Genomic DNA, 25,138 nt, shown 5'->3' with positions numbered 1-25,138 from the left:
TTTTTTTTCTGCCTTTGTTTTTGTTTTTGTTTTTTTTCTTTTGGGATCAGGCTCATAGTGTCAGATTTGTTTTTGTCATTTCTTAGTGTGTGTGTCTGTGTGCGTTTTTATTTATTTATTTTACCATATATATTTTTATATATTATAAAATACATAAATGTAAAAAATATATTTTATATATTTTAAATAATTAATTTAATATACTTATTATATTATTTTATTATTGTATTATTTATAATATATAATATATGATTATAATATAATATATAATATTATATATATATATATATAAAATTTTTGATCAGGCTTTTTTATTCCGTTCTTTTTTCCCCTTTTCTTTTTCTTCTGTTTTCCCCTTCTTTGTTTTCCTTTCTCTCTCCTTAGAATCAGCCTTACAGTTTTTTGATTCTCTGTTTAGTGTTCTTCCTCCCCTATTCTTTTTCTCTTTTTATGGGAACAGGCTTCCCCGCTTTTTTTCCAGGGTTACTTTAGCAACATAGCACACCTAGTTAAAGGTCCAAACACTCCAATACTGCAAGCAAGGAGGAGCTCTTCAGAGGACTGATCAGTGGGTTAGAGCAACCAAAACATGACAATAGAGTGCACACAGCATACATCAGAAATACTTCCTGGAGTTCCAGGCCCTGGACAGTGTGTGACTTCTTTTTAATATAGTAGTTCTTTCAGGTGCAGGACACATAACAAACTTTCAGAACATGCAAAAGACAGGGGCACCTGGGTGGCTCAGTAGGTTAAGTGTACGACTTCAGCTCAGGTCATGATCTCATGGTCTGTGGGTTCAAGCCCCATGTCAGGTTCTGTGCTGGCAGCTCAGAGCCTGGAACCTGCTTTGGATCCTATGTCTCCCCTCTCTCTGTCCCTCTCCTTCTCACTCTTTCTCTCTCTCTCAAAAATAAGCATTTAAGAAATTTTTAAATAATAAAACCTGCAAAAGACAGAAACTTAGCCAAAATTACAAGAGAGAGGAATTCTCCCCAAAAGAAATGTCTGGAAAGAAAACAAGTACACACAGGTTAAAAAACATGCTACAAACCATAATTGGGTCAACCAGGAAATAAAAGAACTAAAAATTACAGGAAAAAATGGAAATAAATACACAGTGGTCAAAACTATCAGGTTACAACAAAAGTGGTTGTGAGAGGGAAGTTTGTAGCAATACAGGCCTACCTCAAGAAGCAAGAAAACTATCTCTTTAAATATATATATATATATATATATATATATATATATATATATATATATAATTAAAGAGCTACAAAACAATAACAAACAAAACCTAAAACCAGAAGAAGGAAGGAAACAATAAAGATTAAAGCAGAAATAAATGATACAGAAACTAAAAACAAACGAATGGACAGTAGAACAGATCAATAAAGTAGGAGGTAGTTCTTTGAGCAAATCAATAAAATTATAAACCTTTGGCCATATTTATCAGAAAGAAAGAAGAAAGAAAGAAAGGAAGGAAAGAAAGAAAGGGAGAAAGAGAGGAAGGAAGGAAGAAAGGGAGGGAGGAAGGAAGGGAGGAAGAAAGGAAGGAATTCAAATAAATAAAATCACAAAATGAGAGTAGAAATAACAACACCACAGAAATGCAAACAGTGAAAGAGAATATTATGAAAAACTATATGCCAACAAATTGAACAACCTGGAAGAAATGGAAAAATTCCTAGAAACATATAAACAACCAAAATTGAAACAGAAAGAAATAGAAAACGAGCACATTGGAAAACAGCAAAGAAATTGAATCATTAATCAAAACACTTCCAACAAACAACTCCAGAATGGTTTAATATTCCTAAAACAATTAACCTGACACATCATCAATAAGAGAAAAGATAAGAACTATATAATAAGTTCAATAGATAAAGGAAAACCATTTGACAAAGTACAATATCCATTAATCATAAAATCCTCAACAAAGTAGGTTTTAAAGGGAACATAGATCACCCTAATAAAGGCCATAGACATACATGAAAATGCCACAGCAAACATTATCCTCAATGGGGAAAAACAGAACTTTTCCTCTATGGTCAGGAACAAGACAGGGATGTCAACTCTCACCACTATTATTTAACATACTACTGGAAGTCCTAGCTTCAGCAATCAGACAACAACAAAATACATCCAAATTGGCAAGGGAGAGGTAAAACTATCACTATTTTCAAGTAGCATGACATCCTATATAGAAAACCTGAAAGACTCCACAAAAAAAAAAAAAAAAAAAGCAAAAAAAAAAAAAAAACAAAAAAACCTGCTAGAACCGATACATGGAATTCAGCAAAGTCATAGGATACAAGATCAATGTACAGAAAACTGTTGCATTTCTATGCACTGATAATGAAGCAGCAGAAAAATAATTTAAGAAAACTGTTTCTTGCAATTGCACCCAAAGCTACAAGATATCTAGGAATAAATCTAATCAATGAGGTGAAAGACTTACACTCTCAAAACTACAAGATACTGATGAAAGAAATCAAACATGACACAAAGAAATGAAAAGACATTCCATGCTTATGGATTGGAAGAACAAATATTGTTAAAATGTCTATGTTACCCAAAGTAATTTACATACTTAATGCAACCCTTTCAAAATACAAATAGAATTTTTTTCTCAGAGCTATCCTAAAATTTGTATGGGACCACAAAACACCCCAAATACCAAAAGCAATCTTGAAAAAGAAAAGCATAGCTGAAAGCATCACAATTCTGAACATCAATTTATATTACAAAGCTGAAGCAATGAAGACAAGATGGTGCTGGCACAAAAATCGACACACAGATTAATGGAACAGAAGAGAAAACCTACAAACCAACTATATGGTCAACTAATCTTTGATAAAGCATGAAATGGTATGCAATGAAAAGAAGACAATCTCTTTCACAAATTGTGTTGGAAAAACTGGATAGTAACCTGCAAAATAATGAAATTGGGCCACTTTCTTACACTTTGCACATAAAAATTCAAAGTGGATTAAAGACCTAAATGTAAGACTTGAAACCATAAAAATCCTAGAAGAGAACACAGGCCATAACCTCTCTAACATCAGCCATAGCAACTTTTTACTAGATATGTCTCCTGAGGCAAGGGAAACAAAAACAAAAATAAACTATTTGGGACTACATCAAAATAAAAAACCTGCACAGTGAAGGAAACATTCAACAAAACTGAAAGGAAACTGACAGAATGGGAGAAAATATTTGCAAATGATTTATCTGATAAAGGGTTAGTATCCAAAATATATAAAGTACTTACAAAACTCAACACCCAATAACAAATAATCCAATTAAATGAACATAAGACATGAGCAGGTATTTCTTCAAGAAGACATCCAAATGGCAAACAGACACATGAAAAGATGTTCAATATCACTTATCATCTTGGAAATGCAAATCAAACTATTATAAGATATCACCTCACATTATCAAAATAGCTAAAAGCAGCAACACAGTAAACAACTGGTGTTGGTGAGGATGTGGAGAGGGAACACTTGCATACTGTTGGTGGGAATGCAAACTAGTGCAGCCACTCTGGAAAACAGTCTGGAGGTTTTCAAAAAGTTAAAAATGGAACTACCTTATGATCCAACCATTGCACTCTGGTTTACCCAAAGAATACAAAAACACTAATTTAGAGTGATTCATGCACCCTTGTGTTTATAGCAGCATTATTTACAATAGCCAAAATATAGAAGCAGTCCAAATGCCCATCAACTGATGAATGGATAAAAATTAAAGGATAATATTAATATATACATTCACACTATACATATATATCCCTTCTTTTTTATCCATATAATAATAATATATGTATTATATGGATAAAATATATTATATATAACTATATTTATATATAGTTATATATTATATATATTTATATATTTTATTTTTATTAAATATGAAATATTTAAAATATAAATATTTTAAATATAAACATTTAAATATATTAAATATTGAAATATAAATATTTAATATTTAATATTTATTATGTATTATATATAAATAATCAATCAATAAATAAATCAATATAAATAAACAATAAACAATATATGTTATATATAATAAATATATATGAATACAATAATATATAATAATATAATATGTAATAATATATAATAATAACTATATATAATTTATAATAATAAATTTATATATAATATATATTATATTATATTATATTATATATTATATATAATAAATATAATATATAATAACTACATAATATAATATAATACTATATATTATATATAATGTATAATAACTATATAATATAATAAATATATATAATAACTATATATAATTTATAATATGATATATATTTATATAATATATATAATAAATAATAAATCAAATAAATAATAATATATATATTATTCATGCATGCAGCTAAAGAGTATTATGCTAAGCAAAATAAGTCAGTCAGAGAAAGACAAATAGCACACGATTTCACTTATATGTGTGATTCAAGAAACAAAACAAGTGAGCAAAAGAAAAAAAAGAGAAACCAAGAAACAGACTCATAACTGTAGAGAACAAACTGATGGTTCCCAAAAGGGAGGTATATGGGGCAACAGGTTAAATAGTGATGGGGATTATAGAGTGCATTTGTTGTGATGAGCTGGGGTGATGTATGTAAGTGTTGAATCGCTATATCATACACCTAAAAAGTAATAAAACAATATGTGTTAACTGACTCAAATTAATATAAAAACTTTGGAAAAGGAAAAAAAGATATTTCCATAGTTCTCATGCTATCAGATAGGATTATGTAGTGTGAGGAGACTGAGAATTACTGACAATGATGTTTATTTAAATAATAATTACTTGGAGGAAATTAAATTGAATAAATTGACACAATTGAATACTAGCTTTTTAATGAAAAGAGAGATAAAATGAGTACTATAAGACACAATCCTGTGTGTGCCTTTCAGAATAATAAAACTAGGAAATGTAACATGTCAGAATATATTTCCCATTCTCAGTTTGCCTGACTTACCAAGAGTCCAATTCAAAATATGCTCCACTTCCCACTGGGTAAAGTTATTCTTCCTGATTGAGTGTAAGATAACAGTATAGAATTCAAGTAAGGTGGTTATGTCTAGTGTACATATTTTATACAAAGAGCCAGATGTGAACAGATATAGTTTTTTTTCCTCCTATAGGTAGTAAAGAGAATGTCTGCCCATGCTGATCTCAAATGATACTCTCTACCATTTTAGAAAATTATAATGTCTAATTTGTCTCTATAATTGAGAATGAGTGCACTAAATGAGACAAAAAGAATAAAAATGGAAAAATATAAATACTAATACAAGTTAAAAGAATGGAAATGTCACAACCACATTTTAAATAGGCAGAAAGAAAGGTGAATTTCAACAAAGATAAAAATCAATAACAAATGATAAAGAAGTTTGAAATAAAATAACAAATAATAAAGATGTTTGAAATAAGTCCAAATTGTGTGAGAAATCTTACAATGACGATTATCCTTGTGTTTTCTTAAAATAACAATTAGTAAGTTAGTATGTGTGTATGAAGGGAAAAATTATTTTTCAAAAAGTTGTAAAGAACATTATATGTTAGTTTGTTAAGGATTTTGAAATCTAGGCTAACAGACTAAAAATATGGATGGTTTGGAATAAACCTCTTTTAAAATATCTGTGTAGAATATATTGGGTAAAATATAGTAAAGATAAGGCAAATGATATAGTCATATATAGTCAGATGAAAAGTGCCATAGTGAATGTTATCATTTTGCCTCTCAATCAAACTAAGCCCTTCCCACCAGGAAGGTTGATGGACACTACGCACGAAGCACACAAGGCTTTACTTGTGCTGGCCCATGCCCTCCTGACATCTGTCTCCATCCCAACACACCTAATTTATTATGGTGCCATACTGAGCAATTTGCAATATCCTGTTTTCACTCATCTGTATCTTTTTCTATGTTGCTTGTATGACAAAAATATCCTTCTCCAGTCCCCACCACTTTGGAAATTACTACACACTTTTTAAGACTCGGCAATAGTCACGTACAAACCTCTCATTGACTGTAAGGACATTTACCGTTTACACCCCTTGTCTCTTCATGCTGCAAGATTTATTATGTGCCCATTCTACACCCTAAATCTCCTTCTATTATAAAAACTATATGACACTACTGACCTAGTTTTTACATCTGAATACTTCTATCAAACTATAAGCTACTTCTTAAACTGAAGAGTCATGTTTTACTGATATTTTATGTAATTTTTATTATGCCTGATGTGTAATAATTGATCAATAACTGCCTTATGAAGGAAATAATGTATTTTTCAGGTGTTCTATTTCCCATAGTCAGTCTCTCTCTTGGTTCTTTCTGCACAGAAGATATTGGGGAAACAAAAGTGGTTATGGTCAGATCAGCTGAGCTGAGGGCAAGAGACCAGAACTGCCTATATTGGAGCATACAAAGCAACCATCCAGAAAAAAAGTTACAATAAAACATTTAGCCACTTACTTTAATGGCAGGAGAAAAGTCTAGAACTTTAGAAAGCACCAACTACCTCTGTTCACTTTCCCCCTGTGGAATAGTTGTATTGAGGAAGGTGAAGTAAATTAGAATAGATAGAAAATTCAGATCACTGTTGAAGATACTTTGAACAAATGGCTTCGGAATTTTTATGGATCCTGGAACCAAGGAGGAGAGAGGTTGATAGCTAAATATGAAGAAATACTAAGTACTGTGTCAGAGTGCAGAAAGTTGTCTTTAAGATTTTCCTCTCCACCCCTCTACAAGGAGTCCTTAGAAAAAGCACCAGAGAAAGAGACTTAGAAATAAAGATGCCTAGGACAGAAATGCCAAAATGTGTAAGAACATGAGCAAAAAGAGGTTTCTGAATGCTGAACCTCAACATCCGTCAGAGACTGCAGTGCACTGGCTATACAGTAAGTCCAGCAGCTTTCCCCCAGAAGGTTTTCCAGGTAAAATTTGTGTAATTACCTCTGGTCAAGACAAAAAATAAAAACAAAAACAAACTTAGGTTTTTAACCAGGAGCCAACTTTTCAGTTACTTATGCTTTTGTGTCACACAACCCTGTTCATGATCCCAGTCACTTGGATGTACAACTCTTTAGAACAGGTGGAAATATTATTCTGTCCTCTCTCAATTTGAAGAAATCCAACGTAAGACAGATGCTTTTCTATTCTACTATATTTTCCATATGGTTCAGTCCTCCATGACTACTGTGTCTATTGGTGAAAATAGAAGACCAATAATTATAGATTTCCCAATATCTGTTCAGTTGTTTTAAGACTAGATTGGAAGTTGCATACCGGAGTAGTAAAAAGTGCTTAATGTGACAGTTAAACATGTTCTCTACCCATACATATTCTGATTCTTACTCATCCTCAAAGTTTCAGTAAAATACAATCATGTCATTAAAAAAAAAAAATGAGACCATAATATCAATAAAGTCAAGAAAAACTGGTCCTCTGGAAAACATTTTATTCCTTTTCAATAAAATTGAACTCCAAAATTCAAACCTTCACTCATTTTGGTTAAATTTTACTTAACACTGTTCCTCTGTTTGAATGTCACAGTTCATGGGCTTGCAATGGTGTACTACTTAATAAAGGTTCATTTATGCTATTTCTCAAGTATTTTTTACACAAACTTGAAGTCACCTTGAACTGAAATGCTCTACTGTGGAATAATGTTGATGTGGAAATAAGTGTGTGTATATCTATCTGTCCTATCTATCCATCTATCTATCATCCTCATCATCATTATCATCATAATCATCTGTGGTGCTCTTATAAGAAAAATTAATTCAAAATTGTTAAATCTAAACGTCTGCATGGCACCAACTTGAATTTACAAAGAATAACAAGAAATTTCCCAGCACTCTTATTTGATCGACAAAATTTGAAGTTTAAGTAATTTATCTGTCTCGTCAGATATCACCATTATTTTAAACATTTTTTAAATGTTTATTTATTTTTGAGAGAGAGAGAGGGCACAAGTGGGAGAGAAGAAGACAGGGAGGGGGACAGAGGATCTGAGGCAGGCTCTGTGCTGACAGCTGAAATCCCAATGTAAGGCTCAAGCTCAGGAACTTTAAGATCACGACCTGAGCCAAAGTCAGAGGCTTAACCGACCTCTGGGGTCCCGGCACCCCAAGAATCATTATTTTAATAATAGACCAAACCCAACTGTGAAAGAAACTGTAAAGATGCTACCTCATTAATTTTTACAAACCCCTGCAAAGTACAAATGCACTCAATTAACGCTTACGGGCTGAATTATTACTTACTATCAGAACTATTTAAATGTGTCAGAGTGTTTCACATCTTCAGAGATTGTTGTCACATCTTCAAGGAAGCACGTTATACAACATTTCCTTGAATTGTGTTTACAGGTCTAACCAACCCCTGACCCACAAAATGACTGCTTTCTGCATTATGTCCATTGAATATTAACATTTCTAATAAGAACCAATCCTGAGGAAACTATTTCAGCAGTAATAAGAATTGTGGCATAGGGGGATATTAGAATGGGGAAGTTGTCAAAGTCCTGAAAAAGCAATGGTTTGTTTACAGTTACTAAGTCTTTTGGGGGAAACCTGTGTCCCCAGCAAGCAATTAGCTAAGGGACTAACACCTGGAGATCATCCCGGAAGAATGGATACACATATTTCCCTAGTGCAAAGTATTCCATTCTTCCTTGAATATTGCTTTGGGACCTTCTACTTCATAAAGGAAATAGAAGCCATTAGACTTGCCCAACATAAAAATAAATTAACTCATTAATTTGTTCTATTAATTAATTGATTGATTAACATACCTTATTTGTATTGGATCCTTCCAACTTCGCTCCAGCTATGAGAGAAAATTATTCTTATCTTCTCTGAAGCTAATCCTTCTGCATTTTGGATTCCCTGTATCATATTACTCATTGTAATTTCAAGCACCTTTCTTGTTAGAACAAAGTAAGATTATAATAAAGGGATCTGAAGAAATGTCCAGATTTACTAACTTTTTTTCAATCTCAATTTTCCTTTGTAAAGATTTAAATGTTGGATTCATCAAACCCCAGTCCAGTGTCCTAATCTCTTATCACATTTAATTTCTCCTAATTGAATCTATCTGTTAATCACTACATTAATTATGTCTAGATACCTCTGTGAGGACCACTCCATCTACCCAAATTTGGGCTCTTTCCATTATGTGGCTATTGTTCATAATGCTGTTATAAACATCGGGGTGCATGGAGTGCATTTGTCCTTTCAAGTCAGTATTTTGTATCTTTGGGGTAAATGAAATGCAATTGCTGGATCATAGGATAGTTCTATTTTTAACATTTTCAGCAACCTCCAGGCTGTTTTTCAGAGTGGCTATGCATTCACAGTATTTTCCAGACCAGTATGCATTCACACTAAAAGTGTTATGAGAATTCTTCTTTCTCCACAACCTCACTAACACCTGTTCTTTCTTATTTTGCTAATTTGAACAATTCTGATAGATGCGAGATGATACTTCATTATACTTTTGATTCATATTTCCATGGTGATGACTGATGTTGAGCATCTTTTCACATGTCTCCTGACCATCTGTATATCTTCTTTGGAAAACTGTCTATTCTTGTCTTCTGCCCATTTTTTTTTCATTACATTATTTGTTTCTTGGATGTTGCATTTGAGAAGTTCTCTATAGATTTTGGATACTAACACTGTATCTGATAAGTCATTTGCAAATATCTTCTCCTATTCTGTAGGTTGCCTTTTAGTTTTCCAGAGTGTTTCCTTTGCAGTGCATAAGTTTTCTATGTTGAAATCCCAATAGTTGTTGCTGTTGCTTGTTTTTTGTGTTTTTTTTGTTTTGTTTTGTTTTGTTTTTTGCATTTGTTTCCCTTGCCTCAAAAGACACATCTTTTTTTTACTTTATTTCTTTTAATATACATCCAAATTGGTTAGCATATAGTGAAACAATAATTTCAGGATTAGATTTCTTAATGCCCCTTACCCATTTAGCCCACCCCCCTCCCAAACCCCTTCCCAAACCTCTGTTTGTTCTCCATATTTATGAGTCTCTTATACTTTGTCCCCTCTCTGTTTTTTTATATTATTTTTGTTTCCCTTACTTTATGCTCATCTGTTTTGTCTCTTAAAGTTCTCATATGAGTAAAGTCATGTGATATTTGTCCTTCTCTGACTAATTTCACTTAGCATCATACACTCCAGTTCCATCCACGTAGTTGCGAATGGAAAGATTTCATTCTTTTTGATTGCTGAGTAATACTCCATTGTGTATATATATATATATATATATATATATACCACATCTTCTTTATCCATTCATCCATCGATGGACATTTGGGCTCTTTCCATACTTTGGATATTGTTGGTAGTGCCACTATAAACATTGGGGTGCATGTGTCCCTGCGAAAAAGCACACCTGTATCCTTTGGATAAATACCTAGTAGTGCAATTCCTGGGTTGTAGCATAGTTCTATTTTTAATTTTTTGAGGAACCTCCATACTGCTTTCCAGAGTGGCTACACCAGCTTGCATTCCCACCAGCAATACAAAAGAGATCCTCTTTCTCTGCATCCTCGCCAACATCTGTTGTTGCCTGAGTTGTTAATGTTAGCCATTCTGACAGGTGTGAGGTGGTACCTCATTGTGGTTTTGATTTGTATTTCCCTGATGATGAGTGATATGGAGCATTTTTTCACATTTTGGTTGGCCATCTGGATGTCTTCTTTGGAGAAGTGTCTATTCATGTCTTTTGCCTATTTCTTCAACGGATTATTTGTTTTTTTGGGTGTTGAGTTTGATAAGTTCTTTATAGACTTTGGATACTAACCTTTTATTTGATATGTCATTTGCAAATATCTTCTACCATTCTGATGGTTGCCTTTTAGTTTTGTTGATTGTTTCCTTGCTGTGCAGAAGCTTTTTATTTTGATGAGGTCCCAATAGCTCATTTTTGCTTTAGTTTCTGTTGCCTCTGGAGACGTGTTGAGTAAGAAGTTTCTGTGGCCAAGACCAAAGAGGTCTTTCATCCATTTTGAGTTTATTTTTATGTATGGTGTAAGACAGTTGGTCCAGGTTCATTCTTCTGCATGTCACTGTCCAGTTTTCCCAGCACCACTTGCTAAAGAGACTGTCTTTATTCCATTGGATATTCTTTCCTGCTTTGTCAAAGATTAATTGGCATTTGTGGGTCCATTTCTGGGTTCTCTATTCTGTTGCATTCATATGAGTGCCTGTTCTGGTGCCAGTACCATATTGTCTTTATGATTACATATTTGTAGTATAGCTTGAAGCCGGAATTGTGATGCCTCCTACTTTGGTTTTCTTTTTCAAGATTGCTTTGGCTATTTGGGGTCTTTTCTAATAAGAAGTTGCCATGGCTGATGTCAACGAGGTTACTGCCTGTGTTCTTCTCTAGGTTTTGGACAGTATCCTGTCTCACATTGAGGTCTTTAATACATTTTGAATTTATTTTTGTGTATGTATAAGAAAGTGGTGTAGTTTCATTCTTTTGCATGGTGTTGTCCAGTTTTCACAACACCGTTTGGTGAAAAGACTGTCTTTTTTCCATTGCATATTACTTTCTGTTTTGTCAAAGATGTATTGACCGTATAGTGTGGGTTCGTTTCCAGGTTTTGTATTCTGCTCCAATGCTCTATGTATCTATTTTTGTGCCAGTACTATACTGTCTTAATTAGTACAGCTTTTTAATATAGATTGAAGTCTCGAATCATGATGCCTTCAGCTTTGCTTTGCTTTTTTAAGATTGTTTTGTCTATTCAAGGTGTTTTCTGGTTCCATACAAATTTTAGTATGGTTTGTGGTAGCTCTGAGAAAAATGCTGGTGGTATTTTGATAGGGATTGAATTAAAGGTATAGATTATGTTGTGTAATGTAGACATTTTAACAATATTTGTTCTTCCAATCCATGAGCATGGAGTTGTCTTTGAGTCAACTTCACTTTCATCAGTGTTTTATATTTTCAGAGTACATATATTTTACCTCTTTTCTTAGATTTATTTGATATCTTATGGTTTTTGGTGCAATGGGATTGATTCCTTAATTTCTTTCCCTGCTGCTTCACTCTTGGTGTATAGAAATGAAACATGTTTCTGTACCTTGATTTTGTATGCTATGATTTTACTGAATTCATGCATCAGTTCTTGCAAATTTTGGTGGAGTCTTCTGGGTTTTCTATATAGAATGTCATTTAATCTGCAAATAGCTATAGTTTTATTCCTTCTTTGCTGATTTTTGTACTATTTATCTATTTTTCTTGTCTGATTTCTGTGGCTAGTACTTCCATTAGTATATTAAATAACACTAGTTTGAGTGGACTTCCCTGCCTGTTTCCTGACTGTAAAGGTAAAGCTCTCAGGTTTTCCCCATTGAGGATGATATTATGTGAGAGTTTTTCATATATGGCCTTTATCATGTTGAGATATTTTCCCTCTTTCCCTACTTTGTTGAAGGTTTTTATCATGAAAGGATGTTGTACTCCGTGAAATGTTTTTTTTTTTCATTCATAAGAGGATCATATGGTTCATATATTTTCTTTCATTAATGTATTGTATCACAGTGATTGATTTGTGAATATCAAATCACATTTACATCCCAGGAAAAAATCCCAGTTGATCCTGCTAAGTGGTTCTTCTAATGTACTGTTGGATCAATTTGCTAGTATTGCTGGGAATTTTTGCATCCATGTTGGTCAGGGTTATTGGCCTGGATTTATTTTTAGTGGAGTCTTTATCTGGTTTTGGTATCAAAACCAGGGAAATCTGGCCTCACAGAATGGCTTTGGAAGTTTTCCTTCCATTTACATTTTTTGGAACAGTTTGATAACTCTTCTTTAAATGTTTGGTAGAATTCACCTATGAAGCCCTCTGGCTCTGGACCTTGGTTTGCTGTGAGATTTTTTGATTACTTGTTCATTTTTTTGTTGTTGTTATTGGTTATCAGTCTGTTCAAGTTTTCTATTTCTTGCTGTTCAGATTTGGCAGTTTATGTTTATATGTTTCTACCAATTTATCCATCTTCCAGATTGTGCAATTTGTTAGCATATAGTTTCCCATACCATTATTTTATAATTATTTGTAGTTCTGTGGTGTAGGTTGTTACTTCTCTATCATGTGTGATTTTATTTATTTATGTCCTTTCTCTTTTCTTTTTGATAAATCTGTCTTGGGGTTTATCAATTTTATTAATTCTTTCAGAGAACTGGCTTCACTGATCTACTAAGTATTTTTCTTCTATATCATTTAGTTCTGTTCTAATATTGATTACTTTCTCATTCTGTTGGCTTTAGGGTTTGTTTGTTGTTCCTTTTCTAGTTCCTGTAGGTGAAAGGTTAGGTTGTTTATTTGAGATTTTTTTCTTCCTTCTTGAGATAAACCTGTATTTCTATATATACTTCCCTCTTAGACCCACTTATTCGCCATTTTCCAAGGTTTTGGACCACTGTGTTTTCATTTTCATTTGTTTCCATGTTTTTTTTTTATTTCTTCTTTAATTTCCTGTTTGAATAATTCATTGTTTAGTACCATTCTATTTAATCTCCATGTATTTGTGGTCTTTCCCATTTTTTTCTTGTGGTTGACCTCAAGTTTCATAGTGTTGTAGTCAGAAAATATGCATGGTATGATATAGATCTTTTTGTACCTTTGAGATCTGATTTGTGACATAGCATGTGATCTATTATGCCAAATGTCCCATGTACACTTGAAAATAATGTGTATTCCGCTGTCTTTGGAATAAACATTCTAAATATATCTGTTAAGTCTATCTGGTCCAGTGTGTCACTCAAAGTCATTGTTTCCTTTTTGATTTTCTTCGTAGATGATCTGTCCATTGTTGTAAGTAGGTATTAAAGTCGTATAATATTATTGTGTTATTATCAATGAGTTACTTTTGTATGTTGTTGTTTCATATATTTGGATTCTTCTAAGTGAGGCTGATAAATATTTACTATTATTAGATCTTCTTTTTTGGATTGTCCCCTTTATTATGATATAGTGCCCTTCTTCATCTCTTGTTACAGTCTTTATTTTAAAGTCTAGTTTCTGCAATATAATAATTGCTAGTCTGGCTTTCTTCTGACAACCATTTGCTTGACAAACATTTCTCCCTCTGCTTACTTTCAATCTACAGGTATCTTTAGGTCTAAAATGAGTCTCATGAAGGGAACATATAGATGATTGTTGCTTTTCTTATCCATTCTGAGATCCTATATCTTTTGTTTGGAGAGTTTAATCCACTTATATTCAGGTTATTGATAGATATGAATTTAGTGCCATTTTATTACTTGTATTGCCATTGTTTCTGGAGATTTTATCTGTTCCTTTCTTATCTTTGTCACTTTTGATCACTCAAAGAGTCCCCTTTAATATTTCTTGCAGCGATGGTTTAGTGGTCACAAACTCCTTTAGTTTTTGTTTATCTGGGAAACTCTTTATCTATTCTTATGTTTTGAATAATAGTCTTGCTGGATGGAGTATTCTTGGCTCCAGATATTTTCCATTTGACAGTTTGAATATATCATTCCATTCACTACTAGCTTGGCAGGTTTATGTAGGGAGATCTGGCGGTAGCTTTGTGGGTCTTCCTCTGTAAGTTAAGGACTTCTTTTATTTTTCTACTTCCAATTTTTTTTTCTTTATCAGTGTTTTTCAACCCAAATGAAAGAACAAGAAAAGGTCACAGCAGGGATCTAATTAAAACAAGTATAAGTAATATGCTTAATCCATAATTTAAAGCAAAAATCATAAGGAGACTAGCTGGACTTGAGAAAAGCATAGAAGAAATCAAGGATATACTTACTGCAGAGATAAAAGAGCTTAAAACCAATCAGGCCTAAATGGAAAAAAAAAAATGCAATAACTGAGATTCAAAACTAACGAATTATAATGACCACAAGGATGGAAGTAGCACGGCAGGAATAAGTGATATAGATATAGAATTATGAAAAATAATGAAACTGACAAAAGAGGGAAAGAAAAGTCTTAGATCATGAAAGTAGATTTAGAAAACTCAATGACTCCATGAAACATAATAGCATTCATATCATAGCAGTTCCAGAAGAAGAAGAAAGAGAAAAGGGGTCAGAAGGTTTATTTGTTGGCCTGCTTTGTTGATTTTTATGGGAGTTCTCTGTATCTCCTGGATATACATATCTGTTTTTCCCCCTAGATTAGGGAAGTTTACAGCTATTTTTTCCTCAAATAAATTTTCTGTCCCCTTTTCTCTCTTTTGCTTCTTAGACTCCTATGATATGTGTGTTATTACATTTGATGGAGTCTCTGAGTTCCCTAAATTTATTCTTGTAATCCATAATTATTCTTTTTCTCTTTTGATCAGCTTCATTATTTTTCACTATTTTGTCTTCTATATTACTTACATGTTCTTCCACTTTTTCCAGGTTTGTGTTCATTGCATCAAGCTTGTTTTCAGTCTTGGTTATTGCACTTCTCATTTTTGACTGACTCATTTTTAACTCTTTTATCTCTGTGATAATGGTTTCCCTGAAGTTTTCCATTCTGTTTTCAAGTCCAGCCAGTGTCCTTATAATTGTTGTTTTAAGTTATCCGACAGGCATGTTACTTATATCTATTTCTTTTTTAAAGTTAGTTAGTTAGTTTATTTATTTATTTATGTATTTATTTATTTATTTATTTTAGGAGAGAGTGAAGGAGCATGAGCTGGGAAGGGGCAGAAAGAGAGGGAGAGAAAGAGAACCCCAAGCAAACTCTACACTGACACTGAAGAGCCCAATGTGGGACTTGAACTCATGAACCGTGAGATCATGATCTGAGCCAAAATCAAGAGTTGGACGCTTAACCGACTGAGCCATGCAGGCATCCCTCTATGTTTCTTTTAGATCTCTGGTTGTGTCCATATCTTGTTCTTTTATTTTGTGCCTCTTTCTTGGCACTTTGTCTAAGTCTCTGCCTTCCGTATGTTTTTAAAGCATTATGTCTCCTGCTCTTGAGAGTAATGGCCTCATAAAGAAGAGGTCATATAGTGCTAGGGCCTGGTGCTTCAGGGAGTGTGTCTGGTGTGTGCTGCGAGTGCTCTGCTACTCTGTTTTGGCTGCACTGTCCTTCAGGTCTGTCATGTGCATAGGCTTTCCTTGACTGTAATGGGCAGTTTTTGATCCTTGGTCAGACAGCATTGAGTTTTAACTAAGTGTTCTATGGTCTGCTTGTTAAATGAGACCTGATACTACTTCCACTAGAACTAAAGCCTTGCAGAACTCTCAGGTTGGGAGACAAGGTGTGTGCAAGGGTCTTTGCTGGTCTTTTGGGTGAGAGACCTGTGGCATTGGGACCGAGGCAAGCTTGACAGAGAAATACAGTCCTGTCAGGTCACAATGTTGTGCAACTTGGTGTAAGCTAGTTAGGCAGTGAGTGCTGTCACTGCAATGCACAGTTTTTGTTTTTTTTAAATTTTTTTCTTAATGTTTTTATTTATTTTTGAGACAGAGAGAGACAGAGCATGAGCAGGGGAGGGGCAGAGAGGGAGACACAGAATCCGAAGCAGGCTCCAGGCTCTGAGCCATCAGCACAGAGCCCGATGTGGGGCTCGAACTCAGAGACCGTGAGATCATGACCTGAGCAGAAGTCAGACGCCCAATCCACTGAGCCACCCAGGCGCCCCACAGTTTTTGTTTTAAATTCTACCTTGTCTGATATACATATTGGTACCCAAGTTTTTTTTTTTAAATCTGTTTTTGTATTAGAAATTTCTCCAACCCCTCACTATCAATCTGAAATTGACTTTGTGTATAAAATTGGTCTCTTGTAGACAATATATAGATGTGTCCTGGTTTTTTATCCATTCTGTCATCTTATGTCTTTTGATTGGAATATTTATTTACATTCAAAGTAATATTGATAGGTATGTATGTATTGCCAATTTATTATTTGCTTTATGTTTTTTTTTCCTGAAGATTTTCTCTGATCATCTCTTGTCCTTCTCTCTTTCATGATTTGCAGAATTTCTTTAGTAATATATTTGGATTTATTGTTCTTTATTTTTTGAATATTGATTAGTGGTTTTTGATATATGGATACTATTAATTTTGAATATAACCTCTTCTTCATATAGCAATCTATATTAACTTGATGGTCATTTAAGTTTGAACCCATTCCTTTCTTCTTCCTCCACATTTTAAGTCTGTGTTATTATATTTTATATCCTTTTTTGTGAGTTGCTCTACTGATATTTTAAAGTAATATTCATTTTTACTGCTTTTGTTTTCTTACCTTCACAATGCTATTTTTGGTGTCTCTTTTCCATTCAAAGTGTCCCTTTTAATATTTCTTGAAGGACTGGTTTAGTGTTTATAAACTCCTTTAGTTTTTGTTTTAATTGGAAACTCTTTATCTCTCCTTGTATCCTGAATGGTAGCCTTACTGGATAGAGTATTCTTGGCTGCAGATTTTTCCCATTCAGCACTTTGAATATATCATGTCACTCCCTTCTGGCTTGCAAAATTTTATTTGAAAAATCTCCTGTTAGTCTTATGGGTTTTCCATTGTAAGTTACTTCTTGTCTTGGTGCTTTTAATATTTTTCTTTAGCACCATATGTTGTCAATTTAATTACAATATGTATCACAGTGGATCTGATTTTGTTGAATGTGATGGGTTTCTATCCCCCCTGGATCTGGATATGTTTCCTTACCCTGATATGGGAAATTTTAAGCTGTTATTTCTTCAAATAAAGTTTCTTACTCATTTTATTTCTTCTTCTTCTTCTTCTTCTTCTTCTTCTTCTTCTTCTTCTTCTTCAGAGACTACTATAATTTGAATGTTATTACATTTGATAGTCTCAGAGTTCCCTAAGTCTATTTTCATAATTATTTTCCTGTATTTTATTCAGCTTGATTACTATCCATTACTGTCTTCTAGGTCACTAATTATTTCCTTTGCTTCTTCTATAATGCTATTCCTTCTATGAAGTGTATGTGTCATTTTGTTTAGTGTACTTTTTCTCTCTGCTATGTTTTTCCTTATATATGTGTTAAGGATCTCACCCATGTCTTCCACTCTTTTCTCAAGTCCAGTGGGTACCCTTATGAATATTGCTTTAAATTCTCTATCAGCCATGTTACTTATATATATTTCACTTAGATCTCTGACTGTGGCCTTGTCCTATTCTTTCATTTGGGATATATTTCTCTGTCACCTCAACTGTCTGTTTCTCTGTGTTTGTTTCTGTATGTTAAGAAAGTCAGCTGTGTCTTCTGCTCTTGAAAGTAGTTACTTTATGAAGAAAAGGTCCTGGATTGTTATGCATTGCTGTGTCTCCTGTTCACCAGAATCTGGCATTCAGGAGAGTATTCTGTAGGTGTTGCTTATGCTCTGGTTTTGTATCTGAGTCACTTTTTATTTGGAGTCATCTGCATTGACCCTCTGCCTGTTATGGGCCATAATTTCTCTCTGTTGTGTTAGTGGCAGAGAGTTTGGATGCAAGCAAACCAGTTCTAAGGGGGCACACCCACCAGGGAACTTGAGAGTGAGGTGCAGTATTAGCAAAATATTCACTGAATTAGCAGTCCTATGCCTTATCTTTCAAATTACTGTGGTGGCTGGGGGTTGCATGAGGGGTGTGGGGAGTGGGATGCTGGGTGCAGCTGGGTCCTGTGTAACAGTGGCTGAACTGTACACCTGGGCATGGTGTGCTATGACTCCTGGGGGTGCACAGATGGACACAACATGAATTAGGTCCTGGAGGTGTGTGGCTGTATCATGCATCTTTTTCAACAATGCTATGAAACTAGATATCAATCACAAGAAAAAAATCTGGAAGAATCACAAATACAGAGGGGCTAAAAAAATGTTACTAAACAATGAATAAGTCAACGAATAAATTAAGAAGGAAACTAAAAAAGGCATAGAAAAAAACAAAAATGAAAACATAAAATTTCAAAATCTTTGAGATGTAGCAAAAGTTGTTCTCAAAGAGAAAAGTATCATACTATTGGCCTACCTCAAGTAACAAGAAAAATCTCAAATAAGCAAGCTAAATTTATATCCAAAGGTGGTATGGAAACCAGACTAAAATAGTAGGTGGAAGGAAATAATAAAGTTTAGATCAGAAAAAAAAATTAAATAAAAACTAAAATCACGATAGAACAGATCAATGAAACCAGGAGGTTGTTCTTTGAAACCATCAATGAAATTCATAAACCTTTTGATAATCCATACTCAAAGGACATGCAACTCCTCTCAAAGGAGAGGCAACTTAAGTAAATAAAATCAGAAATGAAGGAGGAAAAATACCACCTAACTTCACAAAACACAATGGATTATAAGATAGTACTAGGAAAGAACATGTACCAGCATATTGGACAATCTAGAATAAATGGATAAATTCCTAGAAACATAAAAACTTCCAAAATTTAATCAGGAAGAAACAGAAAATTTAAACAGATTTATTACTAGCAATGAAGTTGAATTAGTATCAAAACACTCCCAACAAAAAAAGTCCAGGACCAAAAGGCTACAGATGTGAATTCTAATAAACATTTAAGGAAGAGTTAATACCTATTTTTCTCAGACTATTTCAAAAACTAAAAGAGGTACAAAAGCTTTCAAATTAATTCTATTAGGCCAGCAGGCCGTAAAGCCAAAACCAATAAAGACACTTAAAAAAACTCTACACATGAATATTGCTAACAAATAGAGATGCAAAAATTTCAACAAAATATTAGCCAACCAAATCCAATAATACATTAAAAAATAATTCACCACAGTCAAGTAGAATTTATCCCAAGGTTGTGAGTATGTTTCAATATTCACAAATTAATCAATGTTAATTAACAAGAGAGAAGATAAAGCCCACGTGATCATTTCAATAGATGCATTGAAAGCATTTGGCAAAGTGCAACATCCTTTCATGATAGCAACTCTCAACAAATTAGTTTAGAGAGAACATGACTCAACATAAAAAGGGCCATGTATGAAAAACCCACAGCAATATAATAGTCAATGGTTAAAAACTGAAAGCTTTGCCTCTAAGAATAAGACACAAAACTGAAAGCTTTGCCTCTAAGAGTAAGACACAAATACCATATTATTTCACTCATACATGGAATTTAAGAAACAAAACAGATGAACATAGGGGAAGGGAAGAAGAGAGAGGGAAGCAAACCATAAGATGCCCTTAACTTTAGGGAAGACACTGAGTGCTGATGGAGGGAGGTGGGCGGGGAATGGGCTAAATGGGTGATGAGTATTAAGCAGTGATGGGTATTATATGTAAGTGATGAACCACTAAATTCTACTCCTGAAACCAATTTTACCACATATGTTAAGCAACTAGAATTTAAATAAAAACTTGAAATAAATAAAATAACAATAAGACACAAATGTCCAGTCTCACCACTTATTAAACTTGGTACTGGAAGGCCTCGCCACAGTAATCAGGCAAGTAAAAGACATGAAAAGCATCCTCATTCATAAAGAAGAAGTATAACTTTTACTATTTGCATATGACAAGACACTATATATAGGAAACCCTAAAGACTCCACCAAAAATCTTATAGAACTGATAAAGGAATTCAGTAAAGTCACAGGATACCAAATTAATACACAACAATGTGTTGTATTTATATATACTAATAATGAAGTAGCAGAAAGACAAATTAATAAAACAATTCCTTTCCAATTGCTCTAAAAGGAATAAAATACCTAGGAATAAACTTAACTAAAGAGATGAAATACCTGTACTCAGAAAACTATGAAACATTGATGAAATTGAAGATAACACCAACAAATGGAAAAATATTCCATGCTCATGAACTGAAATAATCAATATTTCTAAAATGTCCATAATACCTAAAGCATCTACAGACTGAATGAAATCCCCATCAAAATACCAACAACAGTGTTTACAGAACTAGAACTAAACTGAAATTTGTATGGAACCACAAAAGACCTCAAATAGGCAAAGCAATCCTGCAGAATTAAAATAAAATAATAAAATAAATAAGAAAACTGGAAGTATTATCATCCCAGATTTCAAGGTAGAGCAATCAAAATAGCATGATACTGGCACAAAAGTAGACACATAGATCAACAGAACAGAATAGAGATCCCAGAAGAAAAACCCACACATAGGTGGTCAATTTATCTACCAACAAAGGATGCAAGAATATAAAACTGGGAAAAGACAGCATTTTCAACAAATGGTGTTGGGGAAAGTGGGCAGCAACATGCAAAAGAATGAAATTGGACCACTTTCTTACACCATACTCAACAATAAACTCAAAATGTATTAGAGACCTAACAATGATACCTGAAATCATAGAACTCCTAGAAGAGAACATTAGGCAGTAATTTACTTGACATCAGCTATGTAAATAGTTTTCTATATGTGTCCTGAGGTAAGGGAAACAAAAGCAAAACTAAATTATTAGGATGTCATTAAAATAAAAACCTTTTGCACAGTGAAGGAAACCATTAATTAAAAAGGCAACCTACTGAATGGGAGGAGATATTTGCAAATGATATTTCCAATAAAGGGTTAGTATCCAAAATGTATAAATAACTTATACAAATCAACACCAATAATAATCATCAACATCATCATCTGGTTAAAAAATGGATGGAAGTCATGAATATACATTTTTCCAGAGAAGACATATAGATGCCCGAAAGATACATGAAAAGAGACCTAACACCACGAATCATCAGGAAAATGAAAATGAAAGCCACAATGAGGAGTGCCTGGGTGGCTCAGTTAGTTAAGCATTGTACTCTTGATTTTGGGTCAGGTCATGATCTCATGATCAGAGGATCAAGCCCCTTATTGGGCTTCACACTGAGCATGGAGCTTGCTTAAGATTCTCTCTCTCTCTCTCTCTCTCTCTCTCTCTCTCTCTCTCTCCCTCCTTCTGCTTCTTTTTCTCTCTTTCTCTCTCTCTCTCTCTCAAAATAAATAAACATTAAAAAAAGAAAGAAAATCACAATGAAATATAACCTCACACCTGTCATAATGCCTAAATCAGAAACACAATAAACAACGTGTTGGTGAGAATGTGGAGAAAAAGGAACACTCATGCACTATTGGAGGGAATGAAAATTGGCACAGTCACTGTGGAAAACAGTATGGAAATTGTGCAAAAAATTAAAAATAGAATAACCATGTGATCCAGCAATACCACTGTTGGATATTTGCCCAAAGAAAACAAAAATGCTAATTTGAAAAAAATATATGTATTTCTATGTTTGTTGCAGCACCATTTACAATAGCCACAATATAGAATCAGTTCAAGTTTCCACTGATAGGTGAATGGAGAAAGATGTGGTGTGTGTGTGTGTGTGTGTGTGTGTGGTGGAATACTACACAGTCATACACAATAAGAAGATTTTGCCATTTACAATGGCATGGATGAACCTTGAGGGTACAATGCTAAGTGAAATATATCAGTCAGAGAAAAACAAATACTATGTGATTTTGTACATATGTAGAATTTAAGAAACAAAGGAAATGAAGAAGCAGAAAAAAAAGAGACAAACAAACAACAAAAACATGGACTCTTAAATATAGTAAACAAATTGATGGTTGCCAGAGGGATAATGGGTGGGATGATGTGAGAATTAGATAAAAAAGATTAAGAGTACACTTATACTGATGTAATCTATAGAATTGCTGAATACTGTATACCCAAAATAATGTAATGCATTATGTTAATCATACTCATTTTAAAAAAAAAAAGGGGATAGAATCCAGGCAGAGCTTATCATTCTAATTATGCCTCTGCTTCTGAACAGTTAAAAGTGATAATTCATTCCCTGACTTCCTATTCTTTACTTGAAATTATTATCACATTTGGACATACAGGATTCTACCACAAAATTCTTCCTCATCTCACTGAATTCATATATCTATTTTGATGCATGTTTGAACCCACAGCTTTTTTGCAAGCTATAGACCATACAACCAATGTTTGCTACAGTTCAGTGAAATAGTGTTTACAAAAAATTCAGTGAAATAGTGTATTTACCAAAAATTTCCAAGAGTCAAGATGCAAAAGTTACTCCTTTCCAGAAAAGAAATGTTATAAGCAAAGGCCATTTAAAGTGAATTCTTGGAGGGGGGTGGGGACATGGAAATCAGTGTTATAGCATAAACAACAAAAAGAAGTTGATTAAACTTTCATCTGGAAAATATATCTCCAAACTATGAAAATATGCTTCTACATATAAAAATGTAGAGTTATGCTAACAATAAGTATTTTTACTTATATGTATTTTCAAGGCCTAGAATATTCCACAGTTGTGCTTTTTCTTATGAATCAGACTTTATTGTTAGTTTGACTGGTTTATTAGTCCAACTACAAAATAATAGAACCAGGCTCTTTTTTTCTACTTTATCTCCGACCAGAATGTGTGGTTTTTGTCTTATTTGTCCTTTGATTATGCCCCTCTGCACATCTGTATCACATTCTAAGAAGACAGAGTATAGGAGGAAATAAAAATTTTGCCTCATGACAGTTTGCCTAAAGTTCTTGCACCTCAGCCACAGCTTTGAAAAAACAGTAAGCCACAGGTACATCTAGAGATACAAGAAGACTTAAAGACTAAGTGTGTTATTTACAAATGAAGGAAAAAAAATTACTATTTGAAAACATTTCTCAAGTATTTTTATATTTTTCTTAATGTATTTTGGAGAAAAGACATTGAAGAATAGATTGACTAAAGTATTTATGTTGCTACTGAGTAATGGCAAAGTTGGGACTAGACATACATATTCCATAGTATATTATAGAATGTTGTATAAATAATTAACCAAAAGAAAATGGGAGAGAATGACCCAAGTAGGCTTTTATTAAAATTTTTATGTGCTTTTTTTTACCACAGAAAAGAGTTAATCACAGTAATGCTTTAAAAAAACATTTTTATAATCATATGAAATTTAGTCCCAGAATCTTCCCTAGAACTTTCTTTAGTGCCCACTTAACCTCTTTATTTCGCAAAGTATAGATAACAGGGTTGAGCATGGGTGTCACCACGGTGTAAAAAAGGGAAACAAACTTTCCCTGCTCCTTGGATCTGCTATTGGCTGGCTGAAGATACATGAATATTATGGTTCCATAGAAGATTATGACAACGGTCATGTGGGAGGAGCAGGTCCCAAAAGCTTTCTTTCTTCCAGAAGCTGACTTAATCCTCAAAACTGCTTGGACAATGTAGCCATAGGAAATCAGGATGAAGAAGATAGGAACTATAAGGAAAATAATGCTAGCTACAAAAAGTTCAGCCTCATTAAAAGTGGTGTCCACACAAGCCAACTTGATAAGCACAGGGAACTCACAGATGAAATGATCCACTTGATAATGCCCACAGAAGGGTAGCTGAAGGGTGAGAGTGGACTGTACTAGAGTAGTGACCACCCCACTGAGCCATGACAAAGATGCCAGGGCCATGCAGAGACGTGGATGCATTAAGACAGTGTAGTGGAGGGGACGGCAGATGGCAATGTAGCGATCATAGGACATCACAGCTAGGAGGACACACTCTGTAGATCCCAGAGCAAGAGAAACATACAGCTGAACCACACAGCCACCATAGGTGATGTTTTTCATAGGATCCCACAAGTTTACCAGGAGCTGAGGAATAATACTGCTGGTAAAGCAGAGATCCAAAAAGGAGAGTTGAGAAAGGAAAAAATACATCGGTGTATGAAGCTTGGATTCCAGATGAGATACCAGAATGATGGTGGTATTTCCAAAAATGGTTAGTAAATACAAGATCAAAATGATCACAAATAGAACCTTCTGTAACTGAGGGTAATCAGAAAACCCCAACAGGATAAAACCTGTTATGTTGCTCTCATTGGTACTCCTCATCATCCCCATGTGCAAAGTACGTTCCCAGCTGAGAAAAATGACATATTACATAAGATCAAATGAGACAATGTCACCTCCCCCAAAAGTATTCTATGTTTTTAGAACTTATACCTTTACATATAGTGACTTAGATCTATTTGCTTATTGTGCGCATTCTAACTAAATGCAATGCATATCCTCTTAATATCTTAGCTGTCCTCTGATGCTCTCCAAAATAGAGAAGAGCAGACATATTTAAAAATATCAT

At 33.7% G+C, this 25,138-nt stretch overlaps 1 protein-coding gene across 1 annotated transcript; it reads right to left on the bottom strand.

Moving 5' to 3' along the window:
* Positions 1-23,946: 23,946 nt before the first annotated feature.
* LOC132680224 (olfactory receptor 2G2-like) lies at positions 23,947-24,900 on the bottom strand. Its single transcript, XM_060634014.3, has one exon. The coding sequence runs from the start codon at positions 24,898-24,900 to the stop codon at positions 23,947-23,949; it is 954 nt and encodes a 317-aa protein (XP_060489997.2).
* Positions 24,901-25,138: the final 238 nt, after the last annotated feature.

This window comes from Panthera onca, chromosome A1 (genome assembly GCF_046562875.1).
Source record: "Panthera onca isolate mPanOnc1 chromosome A1, mPanOnc1 haplotype 2, whole genome shotgun sequence".
In the NCBI taxonomy this organism is placed as follows: Eukaryota; Metazoa; Chordata; class Mammalia; order Carnivora; family Felidae; genus Panthera; species Panthera onca.
The sequence above is the reverse complement of the archived record's forward strand: the minus strand, read 5'-3'. Positions and strand labels throughout refer to the sequence as shown.